This window comes from Vidua chalybeata, chromosome 1, assembly GCF_026979565.1.
Source record: "Vidua chalybeata isolate OUT-0048 chromosome 1, bVidCha1 merged haplotype, whole genome shotgun sequence".
Lineage (NCBI taxonomy): Eukaryota > Metazoa > Chordata > Aves > Passeriformes > Viduidae > Vidua > Vidua chalybeata.
In genome coordinates this window covers 135,565,487-135,589,052 of record NC_071530.1, presented here as the reverse complement: position 1 = coordinate 135,589,052, position 23,566 = coordinate 135,565,487, and the positions used below count along the sequence as shown (strand labels likewise).

Below are 23,566 nucleotides of genomic sequence, written 5' to 3'. Positions count from 1 at the left end.
GCTCTATACAGCTTCTCTAAGTAGTGGGAACTTTCCTGAAAATGAATAAATGAAATGGGAGAAATTTTCTGTTGGAAACAATTCAAAGACATTAAGAAGATTGGAAATTTTAATGGCAAGAAGAATTTGTGTTCCAATGCAACTGCCTCACCCAGCATCAGTAAAATTCTCCAAGAAGTTTGTTTCTTCAGGATATTTGTGCAACAGGGCTCCCCTCACCTACCCCACCGTGCAGACCTGTGTCAATGCCTCAGCAGCACACTCTGCCCTGCAGCACAGGGCTGAGGGACATGGGCAGCCTGGGCACTGCAGCCTGCCCTGGGCTTGATCCAGTTTGGGCTGAGCATGGATGCAGGAAGCTGCCTCTGGGTCTGTGCCTGGCAGCCAGGAGGGCCAAGAGTATCCTGGGGGCACCAGGCCCAGCATCACCAGCTGGGCAAGGGAGGGGATTGTCCTGCTCTGCTCTGGGGCAGCTTCACCTCGAGTGCTGGGGGCAGTTTTGGGTGCCATAGTATAAGAGAGATATTAAACTATTAGAGAGTATCCAAAGGAGGGCAACAAAGATGGTGAAGGGCCTTAAGGGGAAGACATATGTGGAGCCACTGAGGCCACTTGGTCTGTTCAGCCTGGAGGAGAGGAGACTAAGGGGACACCTCATTGCAGTTACAACTGCTTGTGAGGGAAAGAGAAGGGGCAGGCACTGATCTCCTCTTAGTGGTGAGCAGTGACAGAACCCGAGGGAATGGCCTGAAGCTGAGTCAGGGGAGGTTTAGGTTGGATATTAGAAAAAGGTTCTTCACCCAGAGGGTGGTTGGGCACTGGGACAGATCCCCAGGGAAGTGGTCACAGCACCAGCCTGACAGACTTCAAGAAGTGTTTGGACAGTGCGCTCAGACACATGGTGTCAGTCTTGGGGATGGTCCTGGGAGAGCCAGGAATTTGACTCAATGATCCTTGTGGGTTCCTTCCAACTCAGCTTATTCTGTGACTCTGTGTTTATAAATGTATTATGCCTTCATTATGGGCACAGTCTCAGCCCCTCTCTGCCTGTGCTGTGGCAATAAGTGCAGATAAGACCATGAGCTTCCCAGAAACTGGGACAACCAGGTTACAAAACATCAGAGCGGCACTCATGGTAATAAATGCTCAAAGACATTTTTGCATGGGCATCCCCATAAAGACTCACTGATTCTTACAACCATTATGGTGGAGTGCACTGACTGCAGGACAATGCCCCTGAGATGTCCTCACTGATGCATCTTCCATGAAACTGAGGCATTGGATTTACCAGAGACACGTACCTGTCAAGTGTAAGCCTTGTACAAAGTCAGCCTCTTAAAACAGCAGCTGCACAAAGCAGATGTTCTGGAGAGCAGAAAGGACACTTGGATTGTGAGGACTTGTCCAAATTTTAATGTGTCCCAAGAGTTTCAATATTCTTAGTGAACAAAGAAAACCAACTGAAGTCAGAAATCAAACTTTGGCTTCCTCCCAGCCAAAAACCATCAAATGAGATTTGCAGCATGAACAGCACAATTAGGGATAATAAATGGCCTAGAGCAAAAGGGAAATGATACACGAGATAGTATGCTTTGGTGGAAAAATAAAAAATAAATCCTTCTGAGCAGACTAGAGAGAAAAAATCTTCAGCCAGAAGTCTGGAGATTGAATCCCTGCTGCAGAGCTCAGAGATTACCTGTTTTTCATTTCTCTTACTGATGTCAGTGTATGTGGATTACACCCACTGTTAATAAACACAGGTTTTAGCCTTATGAGATATACATTCTAAATTTGCATTTAGCTTCTTCACTGATGGCAGCTGTCCTACATATCCATAGTGTTCATTTGGGTTTACTGAGGGATATCCCTTCAAAGACTGTCTTTTGAGTATTGAAGTAGAAAGAATTAAAAGAATGTATTTCCCATTTGAGGTATTTTTGATGCAGTCTTTTATTCCCCACTGTGCATTTAATATGCTCATGCTGCTTCTGGCACAGTCTTAGAGATTAGATTTCTGAAATACTCACAGAAGTCCAGCTATATTGCTGAAACCATATCAGAAAAATCTGACTTTAGACAGCTCTCATTAAGTGGGAAAAGAAAATCCATTCCAGTGTCTTCTTATTTAAAAATAAATTTGTAATTAATTAGCCAATGCTATTCTGCAAAGCTTTTAAGTACACAGAGGTCACCAAGAGTGTATTTGTGTTTGATAAATTTGGTGGTAGAGAGAATTTTAATAGCACTTCAGCACAAAGTCAGAATCTTTGAGACAGGCACTTACAAAACTGTGATTATTTAGTACCATAAGTATTGGATGGTACTTACCCCTTCTATACTGCTTTTTAGCCATGTCCAGTTGGTCTTTCGTTGCATTGTAATACTCATTTCTATTATCCTTTCATTAGGCTCTGGTGAACAACAACAGAATCTGCAAACACTGTAAAACACCTTTTCTGTAAAAAACATAATTCCATATTACAGTAAAATTTATTTTCTTTTTCTTGTTTATAATAGAAGAAGAATAATACTTTTAGAGAGAAGTAGTATCTTTTATCTCCTATTCCAGGCAGGAGACATGCTTTCCAGTGCACAAGTCAGTTTCAGATCTGGATGTGAAGGATGAAACTGCTGGCAGAGAACAAAACAACTGCTCTGAGTTTAACTTTGTTATGGACACTGGGTGGAAACCTTTGGAGAAGAGGAGTCATAAATAAAGGATAGTAATTTAGTCATTTAGTTCCTATGAGGTAGAGTGGCTGTGCCTATGCTAACTCTCAAACTAGACCACCATCTGTTTGCCAGCTCAAGACCCAACAGGCACCACATGGTCTGTGTCTGTATCACATAAATTCCTTTACCCTCACAAAGAGGGTGGCAACACCCAAAGTTCTTATTCGGAGTATTGCCAGGCCAGGCTATCTCCCTGTGAGATTGTCACTTTGCTGGGGGCTAGATGTGCTCCAGAGGCTGAACAACAGCTTGACAGTGTTGGTGGCAGCAGGACAGTGCCCAGCCTGACCTGCTGCTTCATTCACTACTATTCACTTCTATTCTGCAATTATCACCTGCAGAATAGTATTCCTTAGCACCAAAACATTTATTTTAAGAAGTCATAATAGAAGTAGCCTGTTGAACTTCAGCCTGACAGTCCAGAATGTCATAGCACCAGGGAAAGGAAACTAATGTTTGTAATTTAGAAAAATGCAGTCTTATGATGTGAGCTCTGTCCATGGCCCCTTGTGTTTTCTAGAATATCAGACACAACAGTCTCTTTTCAATCTTGTCACGTGCTATTTTAGTGTAACAGCAACAGCTTGTGAAGCTTCTTTGGTGTGTAACTTGTTACTAGACATGATCTCTAAAAAGTTAGACTAACCTGTTCTCACTGCAGCAGGCATGGCCATCTGCCTCTCCCACACATCCACTGTATCCTCTCACAGCCTTGTTCACTCTTCTAATTGTTCTGCATAAACAGAGGAGGATACAATATAACACTTTAAAATGTCATGTTTACATGATAAAGAGTCAATTTTTGAAGATGCTTGCTCCTTTCAGAACTGTCATTTCCTGTTTCCTTCCTAAATGTGTGTCCTATATGCTAAATAACTTATTAACCCTTTGTAATTTCTGCTCATTGCTCTCCTGAATGACAATGCCTGCCTGACCATAATACAACCTGCCTTTCAAGATACCCTAGATCTTCCCATAATTGCCTTCTAAATGTGCTTTGCTGTATTTCAGATATAAATCAGTGGCATGAGACAAATCTGTTGTCCCAGTTTGCTGTTTGTACTTTCCCCAGACACTGGGAGCTGCATTGTGTTATTGTTTGATTTCTTTCATACAGTTATTGTCTAGAACTTGAAAGAAAAACCTGTTTGTGATCAACAGGGATTTGATCCATTGTTATAGGACCTCTTTCTGATGTGGAGCTGGCAGTAGAGTTGCATAATTGTATTTTGAAATTAATATAAGCTCAAGGTATGTCCATCACAGATAGAGCTCATCTCAAAAATCGCGCTTTTTGGATGGGTGACACTTATTTTGGACATTACCTGTTTTCTGTGCTTTATTTTATTAGAAGCTATGAGTTAAGTGAAGATTTTGGGTGAAAGTCTATTACTATAATCTTATTTTCATTACTCCATATTTGTATATAACCAAGGTATGGGATATAAATGGTTATCTTTGCTGCAGGTGGCTTTTGCTGCCTCGTGGTCAATCTGTTCACCAGGATCCACAGTGCCTCATGTCCCAGAGCTGCTCTGAATTCAGCCCCACCACCTACCAGTGTATTATGGGGTTATCCAGCCCCATGGAGACAATGTGAGTTGGGTACAAATGAAAAGATTAAGAAACCCACTGCCTGGGATTCACAAAAGTCAGCAAGATCTGACTGGAGAGGGAGCCCTCTGTCTTTAGGACTAATGATAGAGCACCTACCTAAGAAATGAGAGGCATGAATGGGGCTTTAGTCTAGCTCTAGGGAGTTTAGCTTTTCTGTATATCCTGATCCTCAGGAGGTTTCTATGCATTACCTTGAGGAAAAACAGCAGATGAAGCAATTCCACTCATCCTCCTGGGGCTGGGTTCAAGCACAAGTGGCTGACATCACCAGAAGAGCCAAGCAGTACCCATGGAGTACAGGAACCAGCTATGCTGATCGTGGTGACCAAAGAACAAAGTGGCTTCTGGGCTCTGCCCCTACTCCCAAGATGTGGGGGTTTTTATCCTTTTTAATTTGTTTGTTCATTTTGTTTAATGCTGTCCAATGTAAAATACATAAATAGTCTTTATAACTAGGGACAAGGATTCTATGAATCTCCTCACATTTAAGTACTGTAACTGCTGCTAGACTACTGGCACACTGCTCTTCCTTCAGGAAAAAAAGGATCTTATTCCCGTACAAATGAAAAAGTATGTTGTTACATTGTCTGTCCATTGCCAAGGACAGCAAGACAAAAGGTTGTATTCAAACAGTTGTTAAAAAGTTTAAATTGCAGTAGAATTATCTTGCTCAACATTTTATTAGAATAGCAACAAAAATCCATTACAAATTAATCCCCACAGTAGCATGCATCCAATAATTACAAAATGCTTATTTTGAACAAAAATTGTTCTACATTTATCAGTAGTACATTTCTCTGAACAATTTCACACTATTTATAATAAATAAATAAACCACATGAAGTGACAGAATGAAACCGGAATTACTTTCGGTAGGTGAAGAAAAAACTCCCTGCAAACCAGTTGCTCTTATATAGTTTGTTAGAATTCAAATTTCCAAGATTCAGCTCTCAAATTAATGAATTCAGGAGTCCAAATCACTTTGAGCCAATTCACTGGCATTTGCTGTATCACTGTATCCCAATAGTAATGAAAGAATCATGAGAAAATAAACTCTTACTGGAAAGAACAAAAGAGCAAAGAAACAATTCTGTCTGAAGAAGATACAAAATATAGAAAGATAATTTTCAAATTTCACTGCAATTTGTATCAAAATAAACAACTTTTGCAACAAAAGTAACACACATAGCAAAGAAATTAATTCACTCTTGAAAGATCAATTTATCTTTTCACATTCTTGAAATAATGGGGTTTTTCCATGGTAACAACAGTACTCAGATCTAGGGGTGTGAGTGTGTGTGATTTTTTTTTTTTTATAACTTTTTAAAAACAAACAAAATTATCAACTTCCAAAGTGACTGATCCAAGCCTTCACTGTGTAGCTGGGGAGGTGCTGCAGCAGGTCCTTCAGTCCATTTTGCAGATAATTGTTTTTGAAGTGATGCTAGTGAGATCTTTATCATTTGACTTGTGTCTTCCATTTCCACAGAAGCATCATAAACCCTCTTACAGGACATTGGAGCTTCTTTGATATATCCTTTATTCTGAACTCAGGGAGATCATGTGATAATTTGAACCAAAGTGTGTTACAAATACACCTGATCTTTCTCAGCTGCACAATTTACCTTCACTGAAGGTTCTGAAATCTCAGAATTTCAGAAAGGAAGCAGCATAGCTCCCCAAGCCAGATGTGAAAGCAGCACCTCTTCTGTGGCATTCTGAATAAACGTCTAAATAAAAGTCCAATAAGAATGCAATCCCTTACTGGAAAGATGTTAAATAAGGATATAGGCATGGATTTCAATATCACTACCAAACAGACAATTTTTTCAGACTAAATGTTGCAAAGGACTTGCTATCCACAAATTAAATATACAAAGACAGTTATATTACTGCAGTCAGTAGTTGACATCCAGCCACTTCCACTTTTTTTTAGCAAAAAAAATTATATAATTATCAATACATTTAAACCCACATAATTAAAAAAATACATTCTCACATATATAATTTACAATATCTGGGTACAAGAAAAAAGGTTGATTGCTGTTCTAAACAGAAGGGCAAACACAGGAACAGTCACATCAGCATGATATCTGACAAAGTTCTATAGTGTTAGCTGTATATCAGTATAAAATTAGCATGGATTTCACAACTAACATCTATAAAGATACAGTCACATCACATTATCAGTTAAAATCACACCTTAGCTTAAAGATGCAATTATAAATATTGTGGTTTTGCACACAATTTTGCAATAATAATAATTTCTGTTAGCACAAATAAATATCAGAAAGAAATAATTTCATTTTTGTTATTCCCAGTGATGGTGGATACAAAGTCACCTACATAGATTTTAGCCCTTCATGAAACATCACAAAGAATGTGGGCTTAAATATCTCACTTGAGCATCTGGTGGAGCAGAGGCTGAGAAGGCAGAGGCTGACAGTTACTTTTTGAGCAAAAAGGCAAATAAAGGAGAGAATTCACTTCTGGTACTGTTGGTCTATAAAAGCTGCAATTCAGCCTGTGCTCTGAAAACACTGAGATAAAAGTTTAAGTTCTACTCTTATTACAGAAATACTGAGCTCAGTTTTTACTGTTATTTCACAAATACTGAGCCAGTTGCGCTCCTCATCAGACAGCCAGGTTTCCAGGGAATGCCCACTTTGCCTGCTGCTAGACCTGCACATCTTGCTTTTTAAGTAAGAAAAGCAACTAGTTCTAGCACCTCTTGAGAAATTCTGGAAAGTAGGGCCTCCTCTGAAAGCACTGAATATGTGCCTGGCTGAAAACAGCATGTGAAGGGCAAAGGGATTTCCAAGCACCAGCAGCCTCTGCCCCTGGGACTGGGAATCAGCTCCCAGCAGCTGGAAGCAGTCCTGGCTTCATCACAAGAGTTTGCAAAGTCAGACAAAGACTTTGTTCAGTCAGACACAGGAACTTGCCTTTACTTTGAATGACTCTTGGCTAAGCGACCATACATTCCTGCGTAAGATCCACAGATAATTTAATTTCTCTGTGACAGGTGCTTTGGAGAAAATGTTAAACAGGTTGTGGTGTCTCTCCTTGACTTTCCCTTATCATGGCAATCTGTAGCTTTAAGCAAGTCTAAGCAGTAAAATGCTATAGAACTCCATATTTTCACATCAAGCTCTACAAAGGAAAGGTTTGCCCAAAGTGTATGTCACAGCTACAGAATTGAATTTATGAGATTAATAGCTGGGTACTAATTTGAGAATACATTGGTACCCTTCTCTCTGACTCTTGAGCCCCAGCCAACTTTCCTTTATTGGCTGACACATGACTTACTCTGTCATTTTAGTTCTTCCTTATTATTTTAAAAGCAGCCTTCCATTCCTGTGGGGGTTCAGACATCTGCACAGAAATAGACCCCACTGCATATGCCTGCCTGGTGGCCTGTGCTGCTCAGATAAACAACCTGGCAAGCTGGGAAATGCAGAGGATTTGGGAAAGATTGCAACAAGGCCTGCATGGGTCCCACTTCTGGCTCTGCTCCAGACAAAGCTCTGCCAGCTTCTGGAATTTTGTCACACCTGCACTGCTGGTCAAAACCTCCTTGCTGTTGGTCCCTCCCATGCCCTGCCATCACTCTGCCAAGCTGGAAAGTGCCTGTGGAGCTCTGCAAAGGTAAAACAGGAGTTAAAGCAAGAATGCAGACAGAGCAGGACACAGACTGTTTGCAAAATCACAGAATCACAGAGTAAGATTGGAAGGCACAACAATTGGTCATCTGGTCCAGCCTCCCTGCTCAAGCAGGGCATATGGCACAGGACTGAGTCCAGATGGTTCTTGAATATGTCCAGTGAGGGAGACTCCACAACCTCTCTGGGCAATTTGTTTGTGTCCTCCTTGCCATGTAGAGAATGCCCAGTAGAGTCCTTTGGATGCAGATGACACAGGTTCATGGTTTTTAACATTTAAATCTGAGGCTTATAAGGGTATTTTTAGTTCTCTTTAAGTTTGCAAATATAGTTGAATATTAGGGAAAGTGGCCTGAATTAGGGAAGTAGCTGTGTAGGTAAAAGAACACTGGAGAGGAAAGCCTTACAATGCTGTAGAGGCTGCTTCTTTCACCCACACTGGGCAGGCTTTTGACTCTTGGGGATGGGGCTGTGCAGGGCTGGGAGCTGGACTCGATGATCCTTCTGGGCCCCTTCCAAACCAGCCTATTCTGCAATTCTGTGAATCAGGTTTTTTACAGGTTTTTGAATGTCATGTACAAAAGCTGTGCAAAATGTTCATGGCACAGGCACTTTCATGGGCTTCTGCAGCACAGAAGTGAGAAAATGTACTTCTAGCAAGAACAAGAGCTGGTCTAGAGCAAAGCCAAAGCACGGCGTGACATTTTGTCTGAAGCTACAGTAGGGAGACTATGGCTCCAGGCTGCTTATCATGGGCCTGGGTGGGAAGAGCAGGGAAGGGGCTGTGCTGGCAAGTAAAAAGCCGTGATGACTTCTGACACTTTATGTCCTAAAGTATTCTAACAGATAAACTTTAAAAACATTAAAGATTTAAACATTTAAAAAGTGTCATTTTTCTCTGAATTCTCCTCTTTTCCCTAGATATTATCGATATTAAAGCTTTAAACCCCTTCTAGTGCTCTTAGATACAATTGGTATTGAACCAAGATAAAAGGAGCTGTTAAAAGCCTGTTACATACTCTTCAATATCTGTCAATTTCCAACAGGATTCAGTAATAGCTGAGACTTACATTTAAAGTGGTATATCTATAAATCTGATTGCTGAAAAAATAAGATATTTTAAATGCTTCTTACTGACTTTTTAATTTGTTTGTTCCCTGCTGCAAATTCATTGAATAGTCTTCCTATTTCACACTGCTCAAGGTAAAAATAAATCAAAGAAAGGAAAGATTTTGTGCTTTTTTGCCATCAGATATCTGTTTATTGAAGCATGCTGTGATGGCTGCAATGAGATTTGCACTGATGTGGGATATGGGAGTCACTGGCAGGTAATTACTGCTATTAGCAGCAATTTTGGCTGCTGTTGGAAGGTCCCCCAGGTACTGCCCAGTGCAGGCACACATTAGAGCAGCTCCTCTCCTCACCTCTCATCTTCACAGGGATTATCATCCCCTGCCCCACTCTGTGTCCATGGACATGTCCTGGCAAGCCTTGCTCATTCTGAGATCACAGACCACTCTTCAGCCAGGTAATGGGAAGAAGAATTTAGATATTCTCCTGGAGCCAACTCACCTGCCTAAAGTTAGGTTGTATTAAGTACTTCATTCAGTTAGCCTCAATAATATACTCTTTTCATTCCTCAAGGTGCTGCATTTTCTTGTAGGGCACAGGCAGGTATGTAAAGATGTATGGTAGCTTGTGCAATTCTGTGAGCAGAAATGTCCTTACAATTCATACAATTGGTGGGAACAGAGCATCCAAATGTCTTATATGGCTGCACACTCAGAACAAGGTGGGCCTCAGGCCTGAAAATGAGGAGAGAAGAAGCAAACTGAGAAAAAATATTTTACACTCTCATATAATCTGCAAAAGCAAATGAAAACTAAGCCTCTTTGTAGATCATCTATATTTTTAAGATCTAAATGCATGGGTTCACATACAGCATTTAGGTAGTATTGTGTAAAAAAGCATCATGAAGACAGTAATGTGCATCATCAAGAGAAGTGGGTTAAAGAGATGTGCTACACACTACAGAATGAAAGTGCTGGTGTGTGGGAGAGCCTCTCCTTAGCACCAGCTGTGTGGTGGCACCAGGCTAGTTAACCCCCAGCTGGAGTCAAGGGGGAAGGCACAAGAAAACGCCCCATTGCCCTCCCTGCGGGCAGCCAGAGCATGCCCAGAGGAATCACTGAGCTCAGACACCAACATCACCCTCCTGCCAGATGTGCACCTGAGGCACCACACCTGAGAACCACTTGCTAATGCTCCACTAGAGCCCACTGTTCCTCAGAAAAGAAGGCTTAACCTGATTGTTTCTCCCCATCCTTCCGCATGCTTCAGATCCTCCAAGTCCCCCCACGCTTGGCACAAGGCACTTTGAAAGCACAGCTTTCCAGAGCTGGGAAGTTGTCCCTCCCTGCCATGTCCTGTTTGGTGCATGGCCTGTCACTGCCAGCCTCTCCCAGCCCTCTGCAGTGCTGCCCTGGCTGAAAGCTACCCCAGCACAGCCCCATGCCCAGCAACGTGCTCTGCTTCTGGAGGACCCCCAGCACTGAAATGTATTAACGGTTACCTTGGATGACAAACACGTATCACCAATGGACAGTTTTGCAGAGGACAGGTAGGTATTGGTAATATCTTCTAGCTCAGTGCTGAAATGATCAGAATCCTTGATGACATTATAATTTAGGGCCATGCTGGAACTGGCAGGTTTCTTCTCCTGTTTCTGCTGGTAGTTGCACAGTTTCCTGAAGGCTGCTCTGAATTTCTGGGACATGAGATTATAAATTACAGGATTGATGGCACTATTTAAATAAATACAGATTCTGCAAAATAGCAGGAACCAGTTTTCTTGGAAGGGTCTGGAAAGAAAGGAATTGACAACAACCAGGGTGCGGTAGGGCATCCATAGGAATGCAAATAGGATCACAACCACGGCCAGCATCTTGGTAACCTGAGGGAACATAGAGACAGAAGAGGGGCACAAGGTCAGTACTCCGCTTGGAATGAACACGTGCATTTCCCTTACCCTCTGGGCCCAAACCAAACCCCTGGACAGATCCTTCAGTAGGAATTTCTGATGAATATTTGACTCAGAAAGGTTTCTACAGTAGGAAGTACAAAAACCTTGGCTTCAAATTTTTCCTAGTTTTTGTTAAATTACTCTTTCCAGATGATACCCCAGTAAGCTAAATGTTGTAGACCTTAGACATTTCCACTTCTTATGCTGGAAGGGGGTGTTGATTCAAATGGGGAAAAAAAGATAGAGAGTATTTTTTTTCCAAGACATTAGATCTCTACCTTTAGACTAGTATACCCTGTAGAGTAATTGAGCATGAAGCCTTTTTCGGTTATCTGTTTTAACAGTCAGCCTACAACAATTTCCCAAAGCCAAAAAATAAGGAAAAAAGAGAACAATTAGATTAATTAATTTTTCTCAAATCCTCAGTATTTAATTAGATCTTCATTATTTGATGTTTACTCTGAAAAGTCAAATAAAGTTTACAGAGCCTGGGAAAAAAAGATTATCAGTCAAACTTGTTCTAAGAACTTTATTCTATTATGTAATTTTCTTTTGAAAAAAGAAAAGAAAAACCTTTGGGAATACCCAGGATAGCTGAAATGAAATGAACAAGAAATAATAAAAAAAAATAAACCCACTTTAAAACTAGTCTGTCTTTTGTAAATAATTTAATTCTAGTGTAGTCAGTATTCAACAGTCTCTACATTAAAGAAAGTTTGAAAGCTATTAAAAAAGAAAGTAGAAAGCACACAGTAATGTGACATGGGACAATACGTTGGCACAGCCTCATGGAAGTCAGGAGATGACTTGGTTAACTGTGTGAAATAGAGAGTATTGGCACACATTTTAATGAGCTACAACTGTTTCTTCTGATTGTAGATTTATAAGAGTTTCAATAGGAGATAACTCCACTAAGAACACTCACACATGCTAGTTTTAGATGTGGGCTTTAGTTTGAAGTTGTGAGTATATAATTCTATTGTCTTCTGACCAGATAAGCTCATTATATAGAATCCTGCCATCACATTGCCTAATGAATGTATTTTCTCCTATCTATCTAGAAAGACACACTTTTAAGCCAATTTGTTTGGTTTGTTATAGGTATTATAATAAACAATGTGATGAAAATCAAAGTTATTCTACAAATTGATGTATCTTTATCTATTTAATGATCTTTGAATGTGCATATTCAAAGGCTGCAATTTTATCTTATAGTTCTTCCCTCACCCCTACTTTTGTTTTCTCTACAACTGTGTTCAGTGGAAGTAAGAAATAAGACTGAGAAATGCTATCTCCTTTTTTGTCACTTGACTGATACATTTCATTATGACTTCTACACTGTTTCTTTTCTAATTTTCTGTGAACAGTCGTTGTAATAGACAAAATACAAATGTGAATGTTCCAGGTAACTCAAAGGATGATCTCTCCTTATCTCCTCTTCTGAAAGGGCCATTCCTGTGAACATGGTGGCAAGGAGAGAGTTGACCTAGTTCTGACCCACTTGCTCTTATCCCTCCAGTTCAGCTCCAGCTGAGCAAATGTGCCTCCAAACTGAGCAAATCTATTCAGTGGAGAACAATCATTCACTGTAGAAAATAATCCACATTTAAAGGAAGAAAGCCACCATTTGTGGAGCCTGGGTGAACAATGGGACAGAGCCAAACCATACCAGATGTATTCCATCAGCTCAGGCATTCAGGGCATAACAGCCTACACAGGCATCAGAGTACTTTGCTACCAGAAGCTCAGCAGGACACTCCATTGTGGTACCTACTAGTCATTGGCAATTTACATTTCTTTCAGGAAAAATTGCTCAGAGGATTATTTACAGTGTTGCAGCTATCAGCTTGAATCTGGACTAGAAGTAAATTATTCCTACTGTCAAGGAGGGTCATTCAGAGTCACACAATTAACACTGTACAGCAGTGAAAAAAAACTTACTCCTCAAGTGACTGTATCCCATACACTGCAAATATATATATATATATATGAAATATATGTATGTTTGTATGTATGTATGTAGTGTGCAGATTATTAGCTGAATTTGTGTATATTGGCATTTGGATGCATGTTTTCTTTCTAACACCATAAGCTTCTACTGCTGGAAACTACGCACTCTGTAGAGCTGGTTTTCATTTTGCGCAGGTCAACGAACCAACTCATGTACTCATACGCCTTCACAGAGTCTACATGCAGTGCAAGAGAAGAGGCAGAACCCATGGGTGGCATCTCTTGGTGGTTCAGTCCATACAGGACAATGAGGAGAATTCACTATAATTTTAAACTGTCTGCAGTACACATCCTTCCAAAGCTGCCAAAAATAACAAACCTCCCACAAGGTCTCTATTGCCTGTCATAAATTCAGTTTCCTGATCCATCTGACTGGCCATGGTTGTCTCAGAGACACACAATCAGGCCCTGAGTTCAGGTAGTTATTTACTCATCGGTAAATCCTCTTTAAGCTGGCTCTGGAAGGGTTCTTCATGCTCAGCTACCTCAGACCATGACCTATGTGCAAAAGGCAGCAGTTCTGAGGAGGTGCTCTGGCAAGGCTTACTTAGTCCCACCCTGGGGGTTGTCACTCCACTGCAAGGTGAGGCACCACTTAGGGCTTTGGACACAAATTCACCTCAATTTGCTTTATAGGTGAACCCATTATCTAAATACATGACTGAGGCCAAAGCTTCATTCTTATCCACACCACAAGTCATTACAGCTGAACATAAATAATTTACAGGAAAGTTTGGTCCTCTTTGTTTAAGCAAAATGCCATATCCTTTTTCAAATAATTTCATATGAAACAGAACTAAACATATATTGGGAGGAGGCTAATTATTTGACATCAGTGGAGTGCTAAGAGAACAAATTTTAAAAGAACATTATTTTTATTACCTGTAAGCATACACCAAAGCTCCCTGAAAGCAGCAGCACTATATTCTCAATTCACTGCTCAGGTGAAGGCAAGCATACACTGATTGATCTTTTCTTGTGTATGTGTACTGTATGTCCTCTGCTCAGGATACAAATTATTCTTAGTTAGGGAGATTGAAAACATGGTAAAAAGACTTTGAACAATTTCAGCTTAGTCCAAATTTCAAGTGTAGTTTGAATGATAACAAAAGAGCTTGAGATTGAATATGGTTCTGCCTGCATATAACATTCTTCAAGCCCTACCTTTTTATTTCTGAGGAAGTTCTAAAGAATATTTAAAACATATTTTACTAAACAGAGTCTCAATATTTTAATTCTGGACTAGTATCCTCTTTTTTCTTCCTGCTCCAAAAGCTTCTTATTCTAAGGAATGGTTTTTATTAGACATTTTCACTATCCTCATACAAACAATTTGATATTGCTTCCTTCTCCTTTGAGTAGTAATCTTTCTTACACTGACAGGTAAAAGCAATAGTCACTCTGGTGTTTTAAAGCCATGTAATAACATCCTTCTTCTTGTGCCTGGTCATGTTCATTGCAACACACAGGGATTGCATATCCCAGTCCATGATTTCCTAATCAAAAAGAAGTTGTGCAATGAGGAGGAGAATTAAATAAATAGAAGGATTAAGATCTTGATAAACTAACACCACAAGTGAAACCAAGTGATAAGACTGAGGATTTCATGGAAACTGTGCAAAACTTATCCTGCACTGCAAGCTGGAATCTGTTCTTGCTGTGCTGTGAGAGAACAGAGGGATTCCTCTGGTGAGCAGGTCATAACTGCAACACTGTCTAAGAGAGGACTTTCTCTAGAGGGCAATCTACCTGTTATTAGTGACCATGATAGCCATGGTGACCTTAGATTATTTGATTGGACTAATCAACTAGCTTTGTGAGATACACATACCGTTAGGTGAGCTGAATTCCATCTCAAGTTTAAACCAACATGTTTGCTATGTAAGGCTGCATTTATTTTTCTCAGTCACCTTGATATCTGAGGAAAGTAGGAATTCCTTTGGGGAAAGTATGAAACCTACATGCAAACATGTAATTCAGTATTCATACTATGAATGGAAAAGAAAAAAAATCTGTGATCTGTGGGCTGCAGGACCCACACTGAAACAGAGGAAAAGGGTGAGAAAGAAGGAGTGACAAGGGACCAACTTCTGCAACCTGACTGCAGCACTCTCTGGCCCCACACTGCTGGTTGCTGCCAGGGAAGAGACTGAGTGTAACTTGTGGCTACAACAGGCAATAAATTGGCAATTTTAATTTTCTCCATGTTGACTCTGCAGTGCCCATGACAATAACTGATAGTTTGTTTGCCTGTCCTTGCCTTGGATCATGAAGAATAGAAGCATTTCCCATTTTCTCTCCCATTCTCAGCTGGAGCCAACCCCACTACAGAAACATGCATATACTTAATTTCATAGGAATGTTTTTGGATAAATATGAGAACTGCTACAGAAGTAGGAAGTTCACACCACATTTTCAGACACCTTTTCTACAGATCACATGCTGGATATTGTACACTACTCAATCCCCGTAGTGCAAACACAGGTCCAGGAAGACACAGAGTTTCACAGAGTTTCATTTCAGCCAGACTCACTGTCAGGCCAGACTGTATTGTCAGCTATACATGTCCTTGTCAGCATGGCAGGAAATTTTCCTTTTTGTTTCTTACTAGCTGTTGAGATTCTAGATTTTTTTCTGATATGTACTTGTTTTTTCTCTTTTCTTGTTTTTTACATCACTGCCTATCTTTAGCATGTTGCTATTATACAAAAAATATTACCAATTATGCCATGCTATCCTTGCTTTGCTTCCTGTGTTGTACTATATGCAAATTCTAGCTTTACTTATAATGAAGCAGCTTTAAGCAATCACGTTGCTTAGGCTTTTAGAGAAAGTCTTACTGTCATTACAAGACATAAAAGATATCACATTATAATCTTCACTTGTTGGTTTCATGATATAACAGTGTCCATATTCATCAGTGTTCAATGTAAAAGATTTGTCTGTTTTTCAAGTGATACTACGCACATGTAATCAAGTGTAAAGTGATATTAACTTGAAGAGCAGGTTATCTTCTTCTACTAATTAATGGACAAAGAAAAACAACATTACACACCTCCTGACTGCTAACTATAATTGGCAACATAATTAAATTTAACCTAGCCCTCGTATTTCTGTTGTGTGTTTCCAAGCATAGCTCTAGTGCTCTCTGAGGGCTCGCTGCTCTAGAAGGCAGCTCAGTTAACTTCTGAGGGTTTTCCCATCTCTGTGATAAGAGAACATGGTCCCTCTCATAAACAGTAGCAATTGAAGCAAAATAAGAAGAATATAAAGAATAAGAAGAATATCCCCAGAGCCATCTGCAAAAGATGCACCCTGTGTTTCCCATCACTGCACCAGCTGTGCTACCTGCTGCATACCATGTGGTTTACTGCAAACAGCCAGCAATTAACCTGCTAACTATATTCCACTGGTATTGTTACACACAGCAGCATACATATTCCATAATACAAAAAGAAGCTGCTCAAACCTATGCCTCAGTTTTGAGCCATCAGTACAAAAAAATATTTTCTGAGAGACAGAGAAACAAAGATATTTAGCATTTACAAAGCAATTTATGTACAGACTTCCTTAAACAGACTTTTCACAGGAGAGTTAGAGACAGGAAAATTTACAGCTTGAGTGCATTTCCTGAGTGACATAGTGCCTTAGCTGGGACTTAACATCAAGTGTCCCAAACTCCCAGAATAGTTGCTCCCCTTCATATCTCAAAAATAAGTCAAGAGTCACTTTGTATATTTGACAAGATTACTAACAAGCTGTAATGTAAAGAAATTATAGTTAAAAATGTTTCCATCATATCTGACACTTCCTAATTGCTTTCTGATATACTATTTTTTGGGTTTTTTTGGTCCTTGCAGTAGGCAATAATGTACAAGCAAGAAAAAATATGTATTTTCATGCATATGTGTATCACTGATTTTGAACTTGACTGCTTAGAAAAAAGGAAGAATATATTTTACCTCTTTCCACAGCTTCAGACAAGTGAGCTTTAAAACAAGTTGTTTGGGTTTCAGAAAGCCATTTCAAACAGTTGTTCCTACCTGCCTTCGAGAAGCAATAGTGCTATTGAAACTCCTGCTAGTCATCTTGGAATTCACAGTCTTGCTTTGGTGAGCCACATCATTCCTCCAGGTCTTAGAGTTTTCTTTTGGGTCTGAAGGGATGGGGTTCAGGAACAGTATTCTAGCAATCAGGCCATAGAGGACAGTTGCCAGTACCATTGGCACAACATAAAATATACCAAAGTCCATCATGTAGATAGGAGAGTAATAGCTCCTGGAAACCTTGTAGCCACAGGACACAACAGTAGTCTCTTTGTAGGCTACTGTATTAAGGTCTAGCAAGAAAAACCAGAGCATACAGTATATGGAGGTGAAAGCCCAAACAAAAACAATGATCTTTTTGGCTCTTGAAAAAGTGCACAGGAATTGAGCTTTGATTGGGTGGCAGATGGCTATGTACCTCTCAATGGTGAAGGCAGCGATGGAAAAAGAAGAAGCGTTGATTCCCAGGTACTGGAGATAAGTGATGCAGAGACACCCGACGTAGCCGTACACCCAGGATCTGTACAGGCTCTCTGTGATATTGGGTAGTCCTGCAGCCACCAGCACCATGAGATCTGCCACAGCCAGACTCACCAGATAGCAGTTAGTGGGAGTTCTCATGTGCTTGGTTCTGAGGACCACCAAAACTACCATGACGTTGCCCACGATGCCCAGCCCGCAGATGAGGAGGACCAAGAGGATAGTAACCACTTGGTATTCAGCTGTAATGATCTCCTGGCTTGATAGTGGCAGCCCAGTCTGGTTCTGCTCGTCTCCTGTGCCATTCTCCATCTTCACCAGCCCACCGCTGCTTCCGCCAAGCACTCGATCTCAGCACCTGCTCTCCATGGTCCCCTGCAAAAGGGTCGCTGGAGCAGAGCGTGGGTGAGCTGCAGCCCCAGAACTCGGTCTCCATGTAGTCACAGTCCCATTCCTGTACCGTCCTCCACTCCCCCTAAAGCACCTGGACTTTCAGTCTTTATAAAGTCAACTATCAGATGGGTTAATCCCTCTAAGTCCCCAGCTCACTTGCACAGGCTAAAACGCTGTTTTCTCACAGATGGTTTGAGGCATTCATGAACACCCAGCCCGCGGAGGTGGGAGTTTCCTGCCTGCAGCGGCCGGGGAAGCGGAGCCCCTGCTCTGCCAGCTGCTGAGCGCCGCCCGGGCTCAGCCGCTCCCGCTCCAGCAGCGCCGCTTGCCAGGAGGAGCCACCGCGCTCCGAGGGTGGAGACAGCACAGGAGGTGAAACGAGACGGATTCGTGAAGTTTTTCTGCTTCACGCCGCTCTCCCTCTCTGCTCTCAGACAGCTATAATGACAGCATCGATCACATTGATCCACACTGGCAAACAAAGGAGAGCTGACTGGCAACAAAATTGCACTGATTTTTTAAATTCTGACTGCCGCCATGCCATTGTGAAGGTAACGGCGATTTACACTTGCCTCCTGCTTTGCAAGGAGCTGTAATAGTCCCTTCGGGGAGTTACAGAAACAAATGCATCCCAGCTTTTGAAAATAGCAGGAAAAAATGCAGGGGTCTTTTTTACTTAATAGAAAATTCTGTTCAAAACCTCTATCGCTACTGCTGTCATCGCTCCTAAGTCCTTTCAACTCTTTTGAATTGCGGCAGAGCAACAATAAAATGATCACAACACAAATTGCTTCTTAACGAGATCAGTCACACGTGTGCATGCGTGCATGCACACAACACACACAGTGTCACTAATCTACCACTCTTTCCTCAATGTAGATTCTCCTCTGGTTGAATAAACTCCTCCACGGTCAGTCAGGTTGTGTCAAACCACAGACAAATCAAAGACTGGTGGAAATAACTGTTTTGAGCAGTGCAGATGAAACCCTACCAATTCAGTAGCCTAGCTGCACCTGGAGACTGCACTTTCCTGTCTCACTTGCTATCTAAATGCCTTAGTGAGAGAAACAATAGCAAACCCTTCTGTAAGGCTCTGTGAAAGTGCCCTTGTCAACTCCCAGTCACAGTCCCATAGTCCATCATTTCTCCTTATGCTATTGTGTTAAAAGTTTAAAGAGCAAATTTGTCTTAAAATCCCTTATTTTTCTGCATTTAGGGCAATTGTTTTTGCTCTTTGCTCAGGAAAATTTCAACAAAAAAAAATGTTGCACAACTGAGGAAAGGCATCTTGGATTTGAAAACAGACTGTAGTGTTTAGCACTGGCATATGTTTGCAAAACTAGGATTTTAAGTACACTTAAACAACAGGTGGTGACAAAAAGAGAGTATCGCCTGAATCAGAGCTGAAAATCAGACTCAAACAATTCCAGAGGTTTGAAGCCACTCAGTTAAGTTTTCCAGTAATTTTTTTCCATTTGCCTTTTCACATTCCTGTTGTGATCTCATTTTATCTGTAGATCCAAAAATACCTAATGAAGTAAAGCAAATATAATTTTTCCTGCTTAATAGATTAAGAAACAGGGGTGAAAAGAATTAAATTGTTTTGTCAGTCCTCTTTCACTGACCTGTGGAAAAATGCAGGTTGCCAATTACTTGACCAGCAGTATATCAACAGAAATATATTATCTTGATTGTCCTTTAAACCATCTGCAGATCCTGTTATTTTGGACACAGCTGAAAGAGGAAGAAGGTCAGTGCTACTGTAATGCCTGGGTGTCCTAAAAAATATTTCTTCTAGCCTCTCTACACTCCACAACATTTTGTCCTTCAAAATGGACAGAATGTCCTAGGAATCCATGCTTTTAAGGCTGTGGGACCCTAGTGGGGGTAACCCCTGATGTTCAAGCCCATAGCATAAAATGCACCACGAGGGAGCCCAGGACTGAGAGATCATAGAGTCAGTCAGCACTTAGGGACCCAGTAGGGGCCAAATCCAGCAGGGCACTGAATCAAAGATTCAGACCAGGAAAACTGAGTGAGATGGCTCTGTGGATAAACCCCTCAATCCTCAGGGACTTCAGCTGAATTAAAAGTTTTTGGCACCTCCATAGACTGATTTCTCTTTAAGGGGTGACTGATGCCTTTCTGCCACTCCATCACACAGTGAAGTCTTGCTGCTCCTATTTCTGTGTATCCTGCTAGCTTATGTAGGCAATGTGTATGTTCTGAGTTGGCATGAGAAACAGCACCTCTGAGAGCATGTAAGTGTTTGCAGTGCAGGAACTAATGGCTGAGAACATGGCATGCAGAGGAGCTGTGGAATATTTAAAAGGCCAGGACTTTGAAATGAATATTGGAGCTTTGGAAGATGTGCAAGACATGTATTATCTGATGCTTGCCTCATTCTTCTGCATCTGGTCTGTGTCAGAGAGAGGATAGACTGTCTTGTCTTGGTCACTTTCTATGACTTTTATCATGTGTTGCATTCTGGTAGTGAAAATGTTATAGAGTTGCCACTGTATGGCTATAAGGAAGTAAATCTACAGTAGACATTCAGAGGATTTTATCAAAATCAAAATTTTAAGTATTTTATCAAAAAGTAAGTATTTGATGAAAATACTATCAGTATTAACATAAGGAAACATTTCCCTTTTCTTTAAATAAAATATTTCCACAACCTACCATGTTTCTGTAAAACCTGCAGTAATTGCAGAAGGAATTTCAAGACTGGAAATATATATTCTGTGTAATTAGAGCATCTAGTGCTGTAGATTTCACTGAAACCCATATGAAATCATATGATACACTTTGCCTGATAGATTCAAATTATCCTTTCAGCATGATTATCAGGCAGAGATCAGATACTGAATCTGGGAATCAGTAAAAGGCCAATCTTTTCTCCCAGTTGATGCTGTGTTAATGCAATCCTCAAAATACGATGGCTAGTTTCAAAAGCAGCTCAGCATGAATACATGCAGGCCCGGCAGCTGTGCCAGGGAAATTTTGACAGTAGGTGGCCCAGAGACTGCTGTGCAACTTTTACTGCATATTTGTTACTCCATTTGATGCCTGTACCTGTTGGTCCAGCATCAGCTGGCATTGCACGTAGAAATGAGGGCATATGCAGTTTGCAAGTCAATAACAGCAAGCAGAAAAACAAGTCCTGGAAATGTGCTCACTTTTGCCAATGCATCTCTTTCAGTACAACTGTTGGGGCAGGAGGGAGAGGGGAAGGCATGTTGACACCACCTGTTCTACATGCACTTAGCCAACAGTATCCTTGTCCCAATTGTTTTCCCATTTGTCTCAATTAAAATGTGTCTCGGCTCACTTGAGTCACAACTAACCCATAACAAACTGTCTGATAACATTAAGTGCACACTGAGGTGGAACAGTGAATCATTATAGTAGTTTACTCCACTTGTCATAAATTATTCTTAATTTTGTTTCTCTAACTCAGATCATTTCCCCAGTGGGCCTTTTCTGTTTTGATAAACAACTAAAAAAAAAAAAAAGAAAAAGAAAAAAAAAAAGAAAAAAAAGAGGCAATTTCATAGTCTATTACCTCCTGCAGTCAGGGTCCATAAAAAAATCACAGCTAAGTTGGATTCTTTGTGTCCACCTCTGATGGAGCACAGAGCACTTACTGCTGTACAAGTATTTCCAAGGCTGCATTTTTTGAGAACAGAAGCCATCACTGGTAATTGCTTTATTACCATCCAGAGGCTGGCTTTTAAAATTTGTAACTAGCTACTGGCATGATCAGCTCCAAATGCATTTGGGACATTTACACTTGACATGGTTAAATACTGTAGCAACTGTGGTCAGCTAGAATTTCTTTTCCTACACCTGCTGTGCCACATAGCTGTGTTTTTGTGATGTTGTAGTGAGCCCATGGATAAGTGTTTGGTTTGTGGGAGAAACCTGCACCTGGAAAAACCTTTTATAAGTAAAGATTGTGAGGGAACCAAACATATCTTCTGTGAGATAAATCTCATCACCCAAGGCAGGGATCCTTCTTTCTAACTTATTTTTTGTTGCCTGTCAATGGAGAGCACTGAACTACTGCTGAAAGCCTGGGTGGGTTTTCCAAACATGCCTAAGTGGTTTAGAGCTTATGATGAGGTGGAGGTCATAACTGTGTCTGACAAATGCTGTTTGATTTAAGGGCTTTTAATCTTTGCAAGAGTCTAATTGTGTTTCAAAGGTGAGGGGTTTTGCATATTTCTTTTTTTCTTCATCTTGGACTGGTATTGGCTCAAGGCAAGTGATAAGGAATCTTTAATTTACTTGTTCTGAAAAAACAGTTGCCACAAAAAGTATGAAAAACGGATTTAGGCAATCAGCTGGCCCACATGGGAAGTTTGGTTTATCTCTTGCCTGTCAACAAGACCAGTGGATACTGTGGTTTGAGACAGATCTGGGATCATGTGGCAAAGGAGTCTGGAAGAACTTTAAGAGGGCTGCTCTTTTTTTGGGTGGAGATAAAGTGTACAAGAGCCTTATGAAGGAGCAGGAAATTTGCCAGAATAAATATAGAAAGATGGCCCAAAACAAAAATTAAAAATGGATGAGGAAAACTGCTTTTATGGGGTTTTTTATCACATAATTATTTGTATTCCCTTCAACTTTGTTTCTTAAGGGACTATCAGCTAAGCCATAATTATCACTGAAAGATGATCTGAAAAAAGGGGAGGTGCAGTTCAGTAGGGAAAAACACAAAGTGGTACACTTTGGCAGGAGCAAGCAAGTACCCTGTTCTGTAGAAGCCGCTCATCTGAACCCAAGCGATGCAACCATCAGTACAAAGGTTGATGAGAAGCTGATGTGAAATCCAACTTTCATCCAAAGTGTTTCAGCAGAAGCTGGGCATTCTCGTAGTTTATATCATGTCATTCCATCCTTTAAACATAGCTGTTAATGCTATTTGATAATGCATAATTTCAGATAATAAAATGTATATGGTCAAAGTCTGCTTTATGCATATATTTCATATATGTACTTTGGGTTAAAGTTGTTGCCCCTATTTAAAAAAAAAACACCACAGAAAGACTTCTATGATTATGGACAAAATTTAGATTATAATTTCAAATTATTACTAAAAATAAAATTATTTAAAAATTATGCTGGGATCTCATTCTTTAAGGTTCAGATTCTATGAGCACACTGTTGCAGGCATTAACACCAATTGCCTATACATGAGATCCAATATTTGAAATAAATGAAAAACATAACTGCCTAAAAGATCAAAGCAGAGCTCTTGTCTTTGGTGGTTATGAGTTTTAAATCTCACAGATCCAATAGTTCTACTTCAAGGACAGAACTTCCTAGTTCCTAGGTAAAACAAATTTTCTGTCATCTGTTTGTGTCTCTAGAGAGCCCCAAGACAGGAGAATAAATACTAATTCTACTAATGACCTTAAACAAAGCTTTTTCATAAAGAATATAGTTGCTTGTCTATTATTCTAGGGGATAAAGTAATGAATGATCAGACAGAATTTCAGGATATTAATTTAAATTTGTAGTAGAAGGATTTGTCATAATTCAGCACAATACAAGCTTTTTATGCTTAGAAGAAAAGCAACACAAGGATATTAATTCAC

The 23,566-nt window shown here is 40.4% G+C and overlaps 1 protein-coding gene across 1 annotated transcript; it reads right to left on the bottom strand.

Annotated features, from left to right (window-relative positions):
- Window positions 1-7,956: 7,956 nt before the first annotated feature.
- On the bottom strand, window positions 7,957-17,882 carry TRHR (thyrotropin releasing hormone receptor). The gene is made up of 3 exons (XM_053943902.1): window positions 17,088-17,882; window positions 10,565-10,965; window positions 7,957-7,990 (listed from the first exon to the last, which is right to left on the bottom strand). Exons 1-3 carry the CDS (start codon window positions 17,880-17,882, stop codon window positions 7,957-7,959), a joined length of 1,230 nt encoding a protein of 409 aa, XP_053799877.1.
- Window positions 17,883-23,566: the final 5,684 nt, after the last annotated feature.

What these genes read in the sequence shown, in the direction of transcription:
- TRHR (XM_053943902.1), bottom strand. Translation starts at nt 17,882, where the DNA reads ATGGAGAATGGCACAGGAGACGAGCAGAACCAGACTGGGCTGCCACTA. An exon ending in CTATTGCTTCTCGAAGGCAG is followed by an intron (nt 10,966 to 17,087) that starts GTAGGAACAACT and finishes ATGTTCCCTCAG; the next exon opens with GTTACCAAGATGCTGGCCGT. An exon ending in GTAACCGTTAATACATTTCA is followed by an intron (nt 7,991 to 10,564) that starts GTGCTGGGGGTC and finishes TTACCTTTGCAG; the next exon opens with AGCTCCACAGGCACTTTCCA.